The sequence below is a fragment of the Eleginops maclovinus genome, chromosome 4 (assembly GCF_036324505.1).
Source record: "Eleginops maclovinus isolate JMC-PN-2008 ecotype Puerto Natales chromosome 4, JC_Emac_rtc_rv5, whole genome shotgun sequence".
Lineage (NCBI taxonomy): Eukaryota > Metazoa > Chordata > Actinopteri > Perciformes > Eleginopidae > Eleginops > Eleginops maclovinus.
Window position 1 is genome coordinate 9,584,318 of NC_086352.1, and position 11,235 is coordinate 9,595,552.

General features: G+C 40.9%; 1 protein-coding gene across 1 annotated transcript; it reads left to right on the forward strand.

The window, feature by feature from the left end:
* The first annotated feature begins 127 nt into the window (after positions 1 to 127).
* lpcat2 (lysophosphatidylcholine acyltransferase 2) lies at positions 128 to 10,916 on the forward strand. Its single transcript, XM_063881883.1, has 14 exons — positions 128 to 426; positions 793 to 932; positions 2,649 to 2,866; positions 3,396 to 3,508; positions 3,787 to 3,847; positions 4,201 to 4,259; positions 5,017 to 5,051; positions 5,205 to 5,259; positions 5,541 to 5,623; positions 6,457 to 6,582; positions 6,742 to 6,895; positions 7,519 to 7,617; positions 8,518 to 8,659; positions 8,773 to 10,916. Exons 1-14 carry the CDS (start codon positions 316 to 318, stop codon positions 8,943 to 8,945), a joined length of 1,569 nt encoding a protein of 522 aa, XP_063737953.1. The 5' UTR covers positions 128 to 315; the 3' UTR covers positions 8,946 to 10,916.
* The last annotated feature ends 319 nt before the right edge of the window (positions 10,917 to 11,235 follow it).

Here is an 11,235-nt window from a genome sequence, read left to right on the forward strand (position 1 = left end):
ACGTCGAATGCATTAACAGTATCCTGCACACACCATAATAAGGTTTGAAAAACTGCATAAATCGAAGCAAATCCGCTTGCAGGATTTAAAAACACACACACACACACGGTGGGACTTGGACCCCGCTGCGACCACGTTGGAGGTGGAGCCTGAGACCGCTCGTCTGGTTCCGCTGCTCTGCGGTCGCGTTTCGCCCGTGAGAACGTCTGATGTGAGAAGAAATGAGAAAGCAAACACCCCGATGAGGAAGTGGAATGATAACATAACGGCGCCTAGACCAAAGCCTTTGCCTGTTTCTTCGCTCTCTGGACTGCAATGCCGCCGCAGCGAGTCTTCACCCTGCCGAGGCAACAATCCCTGCTGCTGCCTGCGGTTATCAACCCGTTCGTGCAAGACACCAAACTCTCCAAAGCAGCTATAATCAAAGTGAGTATGTGGTTTCAAATCAATGGTCATGTTAAAGTAAAATGTGGTACGATATAGTCATCGCTTCATGACTCACACTGGTGTGTGAGATTACACACACACAAGCTGCTGTGCAACCGGGGCCTGTAATCTTCTCCAATGAGGCTTTGACAATCGGCTTGTAAAGCACAAACAATGAGAGCCGTTGTGTGTTTTCTAGAAATCCGTGCAGTGATGTGGATTGCCAGACTCGTGCATAGGTCTGCTGGGAAAAATGTAAACAGTCATAGGGTGGTAAACCACCCTGGCAGCAGTCTTCTGTGATCATGGTATAGGCCTGTGATTTATTATGTGTGTTTGCATGTCTGTGTGCCCCTCTCCATGCAGTGTGTCCTCCTGGGGATCTTCCTGGTCCCTATTCGCGCTGTCCTTATATCCCTGGTTCTTATGGTGACATGGCCAGTGGCAGTCATAATAACCTTCAACCATCCTGTGAAAGGAGCCGAACCAATGACAGGGTGGAGACGGTAAATAGGACACAAACCGCATCACACTATAACACAGCTTTCCACAGAGCTACACACACCTCACAGACACCTTCAACCTCAGCAGACTGGCATGATGATATACGGCCTGTGCATATCGGACTCACTCAATCATCTTAAAATGTATGAATTACATCACAGTACAGCTGCCGTTGTGAAATCAGTTTTTTTTACGTATTGTGTCTTTTACAGTTACCTGTGTTAGAGTGCCAGAACACCACCTGGTTTTACTTAGTTGTATCAGTGCAGTATCATGCAAACAAGTTGTGTTTGCAAAGCAAATACATAGTTAAACCTTGCAGCCATTATTTTGTCCCCATAAATTACACTCCCCCGCTGATACCGCTTTCCAACCTAACCAATTCCAGAGCCAGTTCTGAGCTAGTACCTGAACCAGTTTTTCCTGTTTCCACTGCAGCAGGGATGGTACTTGGCCCAGAAAAACTGGTTCTTATTTGTCACGAAAAATGTTGTCAAGAACCAAGAAGCAAATACTGCAGGCCTACGTTACGCCAGAGGGCCACCATGTTCACTGCATTTCACTAAAGCAAGAGGTGGCAGAAGCATTGTGTTTGCCAGGTTCATAAACTGGACAGGAAACACAGCGCTGCAGCATATTCTCAAAATAATAGTTCCTCATGTGACTTGAAGAATGTGCAGCAGCTTGCATTACTGCCGAATCATGTTTGTGTAGATCATATCATATCATATCATAATATGTTCTACAGTACTTAGCATGCCATAGTTCTGTATTGATGAATACATTTGTAAAATATGGGATAGGGTTCTTTGTAAGACTGTAGACTTTTACCTCTGAGTACTGAACAGGGTGGGAGATTTTAAACTGTTCACTTGTGCAGATAACAGTGGTTGTATACACAGTGGGCGGTTCTACCAGGGACATTCTTATGGCCTTAGACCAACACTTTTTCATGCGATTATGACCAAACATGGTGTTGGTGGCGGAAACAACAGGGAAGCTTATCTACTTAATGCTTAACTGTTAACATATTCCTCGAGGGGTCGGAAGGTAAAGCACTGAAGCTTATGTTTTACTCTGAAAGGAAACAATAAATAAATTCAACAATATGAATCAGCATTTGCTCACTGAAAATGATAACTTAAAAAGTTCAAATAAATTGTGTTTTAATGGTTTGTTCGATGAATCGTATAAGAGCCTGCACTGCGGCTTGTTGCTCCAAGCTTTCTGCACATATAAGTAGCTTTATCAGCTGATAGTACATCAAGGTGCTCTTAACGGGAAGCTTTCTACTCTCAAATCTGCATTGTGTTGAGCTTCCTTCACCAATAAGCAGCTTCGCCGTTTGTGTGCTCCCGGCAAAAGTTTTAAAAGTTCCCATTCCCCATTTGTGATTTTGTCTTATGATGTCCATTTATCCTATGACTTCCTACCCTTTCTCTAGATAATGAGGAAGGAACTGATAGATGCTAAGACTCTCAGCAAGAAAAGTACAGAGTGGTGCAACTCTTCCTGTTACTAAAACTCTTGTGCTCATTCTACTTGTTAACAAAGAAACTGACATGTTACACCCTGTGAGACAATAACCATGGAGGTGATAATGACTAACACAGTTAAAATGTAACCTGGCTGAACCTAGTGTGCAAAGTCTTCCCTTTTGAGCTACACATTTATCATTCCTTAAATTCAGTAATCAAAAATGTTCTGTTCATCTCCAGGGTCATGTGTCGGCGAGTGATGGCCGCCCTGGGGAGGACGTACTACTTCTGCATGGGCTTCAGAGTGGTGATCAAGGGCAGGCAGGTGGACAGCAGTGAGGCCCCCATCCTGGCTGTGGCCCCCCACTCCACCTTTTTCGATGGGATTGTGTGCATCGTTGCAGGCCTGCCCTCCACCGTCTCACGTGTGGAGAACCTGGCTACACCCATCTTTGGCAGTAATATGCTTATCATGTGCTTAGCTGTTTTGGAACCGGAAATGCTATGTGTGAACTTGTGAAAATACGTGACGAAAACCAAAGTGTGAAATATGTCTTTTCTGTTTATAGACAACTGACTGCAGAATGCTCTTTTTGACAGGGTCTTTGTTACATATTTGCAAAGTTCTTATATTATAATGCCTTTCAGTTTAAAAATCCCATTCGATGATTCCCATCAGATATCACATTTTATTATTTACTTATGTCTTTTGTAAGGTGAGAATATACTTCAAACTTGTTAAATATTATTTATTACATCAATGTTTTTGAGAGCAGTGACACCTCTGAGTTTGATTAAATGAAATAACTGTCACATGATAGTGAAAGCATCAGGAATGTACCATTTAATGCCTCTTATAGGCCAATCAAGCAATGCAATTAACCAAGTACTGGACATATAACAATGAGAGAAGAATATTACAAAAAACTATTATTATTTTCCTCCTTTTTAAATGTGTTACTGTAGTGTGTTTTGCTCTCTCTGCAGGGTTTGTGCGCTGTCTTCAGCCAGTGCTGGTGTCCAGGAAGGACCCGGACTCCAGGAAGAATACAATCCAGGAGATCGACAGCAGAGCCAAGTCATTAGGACACTGGCCACAGGTCTGTACCCACATAAAAAAGCATTTCACATCAAAAATTCCTCTAATATCAACTTGGTATAATCATTTATTATAGCTAAAGAGAAAACTGTAAGCTTGAGAACCACAGGATAACTATGTTTTTCTTTAAACTGTACACGAGAAATAGACAGAGTAGATGCGATACTCAAATGAGAATACTGTCGTATCAAAAGCATCCTTTGAAAACTGCAGCAGCGTTACATTGCATACTTGATACAACTTTAAGATTTTAACATTAACTTGTGCTTTCTTCCTCAGGTTCTGATATTTCCAGAAGGAACATGTACAAATCGCTCGTGTCTCATCACTTTCAAACAAGGTAAGATATAAACGTAAATGTTTATTTTGCATCCACACACGTTGCCAGAAAAGTTGTCACACAGTAAACCTAGCTGACCTTACCTAATGTGCAAATACAATATAAAGCAAACCAGATCCTTTTGTAGCTTATAGCACATGTGGCATTTTAGCTAGAATTCCATTACACTGAGCTGATAGACAAACAACAGAATTGACACTTGATGCTACACAGCTCCATTCATCCGTTATATGATGTGGTTTGTGTATTGAGTGATACACACATAATTGTGTTCATGAGCACAATATAGCTTTCAGTTATTCCTGATGATTCTCCATGATTTCATTCACAATCTGTGTGTTTCCCACCTTCAGGTGCCTTTATCCCTGGGGTCCCTGTGCAGCCTGTGGTTATGAGATATCCCAACCAACTGGTGAGTGATCGTGATTGTAAAACAGTGATTATAAATTAGATAGAATAGAATAGATAGATAGAATCGGAGGATGAAACCCTCTTTATTTGTCACATACATGCACACAGCAGAGCACACACAGTGAAATTGGTCCTCTGCATTTAACCCATCCTAGCACTAGGAGCAGTGGGCAGCTATCGTGCAGCGCCCGGGGAGCAATGGGGAGGGGGGATTGGAGGTGTCCGGTGCCTTGCTCAAGGGCACCACAGCAGGGCCTAGGAGGTGAACTGGGACCTCTCCAAGTAGCAGTCCACTTTCCATATTTCAAGTCTGTTCGGGGACTTGAACCAGGTGACCCTACGATTCCCAGTCCAAGCCCCTACTTACTGAGCCACTGCTGGACAAATTCAACCTCAGATTAGCCGAGCCAAATGAATGGCAAGATTGTAATAATTTGCAAAGACGATAGTACAAACATAGTATCTTTGGCTCTAGCCTATGTAAAGGCAGAGCCAAAGAGAAAACGCTTCCTGTTGGGGTACAATTCACACACTTGCAGTATTAATAGTCAGTTTATATCCATCCAAGAAATTGTGAATTGTAAGCAGTCAGCTGATTTCCACATATTTTGGTAACATTGTTGACATGCTCTCATAATGTTTGGCTACACTATAAGCTCAGCTGTATAACACGTCATCATGTACAGTATGCATTTTATTTCAGTCTAAATGTTTAATGAAGCTTCATGCACCCCCCCTCCCTGTACGTTTCCCGGCAGGACACAGTGTCTTGGACTTGGCAGGGTTTCAGCTCGTGAGTATGCTTTCTGCAGTTTCTCATGTTTTACCTATAATATGCATGTTTCCTGTAAGTGGTGCATGTCAGTACTCTAGACCCAATTCTAACACAGTAACACACACTATATTGCTTTGTATTGTAACCAACTGTCCTGCTTGTGTCCTGCAGGAGGACGCTGCTGCTGCTAACTCTGAGCCAGCTGTACACTACAGTAGAGATAGAGGTAACAAGCATTCCTCAAATGTGCATCCTAATACACATCTCATTTCTGTATTGGTAAAATAGCACGCTCTTTTGGGACCTTAGATATTGTACAAAATAAAAAATGATCTGTAAATGAAAAAGCATTTTTAGATTTTGATGTCCACAATGCTAACAATTGTACTTACAGAGTGGTTAACCTTAATCTGCATGCTGTGCGCTTATGTGTTTTGGATTTGGCTTTCATTCAAAGGTTTAGGAGTTGATTTTCTGCTTGACCTTCCCTGTGACCTTTTTTTTCAGTTCCTGCCGACACATATCCCCACAGAAGAGGAAAAGAAATGCCCTCCTCTGTTTGCTAGCAGAGTGCGAGACAAAATGGCCCAGTAAGTGTTATTCTGTCTGAAATGCAAATTCCACCGTGTGTTGCTCAAGCACACAATATAAAGACTGTATGACTCTACAAACTTTTCCCCTTGCCTACATATACAACCAGGAAATTGAACATCGTATAAACAACGCAAACTTAAATGTATTAGCTTTAGTTTGGGTTTAATCTTCTTCTTAAAAGAGCTCAGGGCTGTGGTTGTTAATCAAATATATGAAAGCATGAATGCAGTACATGGTTGGGGACTAGTTATTCTGCTATAAAATGCATTAAATGTATGCTATTATTATCCTCTTATACTACTGTATGTCTGTTTTTATTATAGGTACCAATTTTAAACTAATACTTGGTGACTGATGACTAAGGTATTTAGTCACTATTAGGTGTTTTGGAGCTTGTTAATGTGTTTGTATAACACATAATTACTCTGATTCTAGATGCGTTAGTAAGAGATATAGTAAATACTCAGTTTAGTGTCTGGGCTTCAGATAGCTTCATTGGAGTCTCTCATTTTCATACATGTCTTTTGATTGTACTTGTTTCTAAATACAGGAATTGAATACATGAATAACAAAGTGCAAGAGACACACAAACTAATATCTGTTTATAAAGCAATACATAACATATGCGGTGTATATGTTGATGACAAAATCTAAAAAGTGGTGGAGTTTTAATATCATGGCGGCTGTTTGAATTCTACCAATAGTTCTGAATGCACACAGTGTACACAGAGTTGTTGCATTCCTCTAGTTTGTATTAGCTTTGCATATCGCTCTGTTCTGCAGCACGCCACTCTTTACAAGCATCAAGCTGACATCTGTGTGCTTTCAGGGCTCTGGGAGTTCCTGTGACAGACCACACGTATGAAGACTGCCGCCTGATGATCTCAGCTGGTGAGCTAACGCTGCCCATGGAGGCCGGCCTGGTTGAGTTCACCAAAATTAGCCGTAAACTCAAGTAAGAATATCTCACTTAAGTGCACTGTAGGCATCGACAGACGGGGACAAAAACAATTTGTTTTGAGCATGTGATTGACCCATGTTACTGGAGAGCAATTATGTAAAAGGCAAACTATGACCTACATAACCACCTCCTCTCTGTGCCCTGCTCCCTCAGCCTGAAGTGGGATAATGTGAAGAAGGAGCTGGAGGGCTTTGCATCCATGGCCAGCTCTTGTAAAGGAGGACGGATCAACATTAATGAGTTTGCCTCTTTCCTGAAGCTACCTGTCAGCCCAGCCCTGGAAGAGCTGTTCACACTGTTTGACAGGGTGAGAGACATGTCACATGTTTGGCCACCCTAAATAGCACCCTAAAGACTGACACAATTCTGACTTTCCTTTTGTTGGAAGCCAGGATGTTGGAAGAAGTATTGCTACAGACAAATGACACACCCTGCAGGGAACACACAATAAATATAACTGTTGACAGCATAATCTTAATATTTAATTTACTGAATAAAATGCATTACGTCATGTGTGCAGATGAGGGTAAAATTGTAAAGTGTGGGTTCAGGAGTTATACAACCTGACAGAGGAAACTATGATTAAAGTAGTTTGGCCTCCCTCACTGGAATGACTACCAGAGGTTTCAGTAAGAAGCATTAAAACACACTCTAACCCCTAGTTTGATGATCCCCTCCCCCCAGACAATCTATGCCTCACCACTTTCCAGTAACACAGTATTGCAAATTACACATTACATTTCAGATACTCTCTTAACCCCCCCCTTGCCCTTTCAATAGTCCCTTAAACCCTTTCTTCTAAACTGTCCATGCTTGACAAAAGTTTATTTTTATGGCTAGACAATTAAAAGGTAACGCAACATCCATCATAGTAGTCACTGCTGTAACCGCCTCAAGTATTTTTATGGCTGTCTTTTTGACCCTATCTAGAACGGAGATGGCACCATAGACTTCAGAGAGTACGTCATCGGCGTCACCATCCTGTGTCGACCAGCTAACACCGAAGATGTACTTCACATGGCTTTTAAGGTACGGAAGATATGTTGTGACATTGCAGAGCTCCCACGAGGGCCCGAAGAAAATAGCAGTCCTGTATTGTAAACATCCCAGAATACAAACACACTGTAAATCAGGTCACACGAGCCAGTCCTCCTTAGTCCTCCTCCGCTTTTCTGTGTGAAAACAGCCTGAATTCTTCAAGGCATGTTATCAATAATGATCCAAAATGCTTCACTTTGATCAAGCGGATTAAACTGCGCCATCAATTTCTGGTGATATTTTTTTGACTGTATTTTATGACTCTGTCTTTGGAAAAGTTATAACGCCATGTAATAGGACATTCCTGAGTTGCTGTGACTAAAATCTGTTACAAAAATGTCTACAGTATAAAGGATTCATAATGTTTATATTACATTAAATATTACAAAGACAATAATATAAGCTGGAATCTAAATTTCCCTGACTTTATTTGACATTAGAGCACAGCAGCCAGACAGTATTGTAGGAAGAACAGAGGCAGCATTCAGAGAGGCTTGGATAATGTCATGTTAACAATGTGTGTCTGTTGTGGAGAGCAGGGAGTCATTCGGCTGACCGTAACGTCAACTGTGGTTTGAACCAACTGTTGTTTATGTGGGGTGAAATGAAAAAGTATGCGTCCAACTCATTTAGCAAAAATAGATTTCTAAGCTGTTGGTTTTTTCAAACTTAACCCACACTTTAATCCAAAACCATAAATTCAGAACCGCAGGAATCCTGCTCGTACATTAGCTTCAAATAGGCCACACTATTTGAAGTGCTTCATCATGAAATCCATGTAGCGCATCACCTAATTTAACACCTTACATAACCATAATCTCTTCTGATCATACAAAAATGTGAGAGTTAAATGCTTTTATTTCTTGTCTGTGGCTGTCCTCTATCATGCAGCTGTTCGATACGGACGAGGATGAGAAAATCACCCGGGAGGAGTTCACTGCTCTGCTGCGCTCGGCTCTGGGTGTGTCCAACATAAACATGGCCAAACTCTTCAAGGAGATTGATGCTGACGGCTCTGGTTTCATCACCTTCAGTGAGTAGACTCTGCTTTGGTCTTTTATCCTCCTTATGTTTTTAATTTACTTCCCATTTGGCCTACTTGTTAGCTACATCCTTATGCCTTTCTCTGTGTCTGTGATTCCTAAGATGAATTTCAAAGCTTTGCCATGAGCCACCCGGAGTACGCCAAGCTCTTCACCACCTACCTGGAGCTTCAGAGATATCAAGCCATCCAGGAGGCGAATCCAGGAGATCTGGAGTTGACCGGTCAGATTTCAGATAAACAGGAAGAGAGCGTCTCTGACAAAAAAGATGACTGAGTCTGAGAATGACCTTGAACTCCCCTTGACTGCACTGAGAGACAAACCACTGTATCCACTGCACTGAGAAAAAAAAAACCACAAGCAAAATCTGCCCTCTGACTTTTAGCACACTCATGTCATTCGCCACTGCAGAGCCATATTATGTAATAGGTCATGTGCTTGCCTTTTTATAGATGGTTTTTAGAGTGCTTCTATTTTCAATTTTAGTGCCTTATAGAGATTTCAAAGAATCACTTCCCCAAGTCACTGCACAAAACTGTGGTATTGCAGACTTATCATCCTTAAAGTGTGTGTGTGTGTGTGTGTGTGTGTGTGTGTGTGTGTGTGTGTGTGTGTGTGTGTGTGTGTGTGTGTGTGTGTGTGTGTGTGTGTGTGTGTGTGTGTGTGTGTGTGTGTGTGTGTGTGTGTGTGTGTGTGTGTGTGTGTGTGTGTGTGTGTTTATCTGTATATCAGGAAAAAAAACGAATGAAAATCTAGTTTAAAAAAAGTCCATGTGGGCACGCATCAGTGTTTGAACTTTTTAAACCCTGCAATCTTCTAATGTTATTGAAAGTGTTTTATGATATATTTAACCGTCTCACCATGTTTTTGACTTGGATACACCGTTCTTTGTAGCCTGGACTTACCGTTGCTTGGACATAGATGAGTATAGCTCTGTGTACCTTTTCCTTTGTCTTTGTGATCCTCTGTAAATGAGTAAAAAATATTGCCAAACCAACACCTTTTTAAATATAAGCAAAGAGTCTTTGTTCCTCTGTGTTGCAGTATAATTAATGTACAGTAAGCTTTATTAAGATCTTAGCAATCTGGCAGCCCGCAGATGTTCCGTATTAAAACTATGTCTAGGAAGAGCATACATGCTGTGCATTACACTTTTTTCCAGTGCTCAGGGACACAGACCTTGTAAGACGGCTGTATAATTAGCCAGAGGTTTGCTTTGCATGTGTATCTATTTGCATTTCTACTGAAGACTTTTGTTGCTGAGACAGCAGCGCAAGTCTACGCAGCTTTAAGTGTACTAAAGCAAATCAACCACTGAAAATAGGGCAATTTGTGAGCAAAAAGGAAACAGTGCTTCTCCACAACAGCATATCCCAGCGGGGAGTGCTTTCAGATTAACTAGCTGCTCTGTTATTTATTTAGCAAGGTGCGTTGCAATTATGTGATTTATTTTTTGTTAACACTGCAAAGTTTGCTTTTTAAATAAAACAAGAATGCGATTTTAATTTTGCTTGTGTTTCTATGTTAACAACAGAGGGAACTTGTAATGACTTCTGAAGACTTTGATTATAATGAGGCTGTTTACAATTAAGGGCCAACATCTGTACCTTCAGTTCCCTAACCCACCACCAGGTGCCAGTAGAGACCTGCAACAACGAGAATGACGTAGTTCTGCTTGTGAGCGCCTCTTTGAGTCTTAACCCTTTGTCCTTTTGGCCTCTTCTTTAAATTAATGGTAGGGCTCAAATACAAAGGAAGTTCGAATAAGATGTACAGTATAATGCACCATTTACTGGTAAGGGTTCAAGATTGTGTGCGTGGAAATGTTACATTTAATCATGAAAAACATCACCTGTATTATTTCTGGGAAAAAAAATCATCTTGAACGTTGAATTTCAAGAAATATGTTTAAAATAAAGGGTTTACTTCATAAACACCTCAGCAATATCTTTAATAAATACATATACCAGGACTTTTGTGCTATAAATGCTATTTTCTTTTCATTATAGGTTAGGAAATCATGAAAAGGTGAAGTATGTGTGTGCTAATGTAACATTTTATCTTTAAAGAAATACCATCAAATGGCTATAATGAGTGATATTTGAAAAACAATGTACATTACTGTGATGTGTTGGTTAAGATTATGCAAGTTTAACTCTGTGTCATGTACTAAAAGTCATGTCATCACAAATCACTATTGTAAATCACATGTAAATAAGTGTACAAAGAATAAACATTTTCATCTGATGGCCACCTCTTTTTGAAACAAATGAGAAAACCATTTGCACGTTGGTCAAACATTACTTTTTCATCTCTTCTTTATGCATATTCAAGCCCAACTGCTGCTAGGAGAGTCTGTAAGGAGGCCACGATGCTAATATGTGCTGTTCTAAATACAAGTAACGGGAATGTGCGCTCACACAAACCAAGAAGCTATGCACAGCCTCTTCCATATGCACAGAGGAGGCTGAAATGAATGATGGAGAGTGGGTCGCTTCATTAAAAGCCCGCTGTTAGACAAACTGTGATTACCAGCTGTGATTTCCACCTTCAATTTGTTTTAACC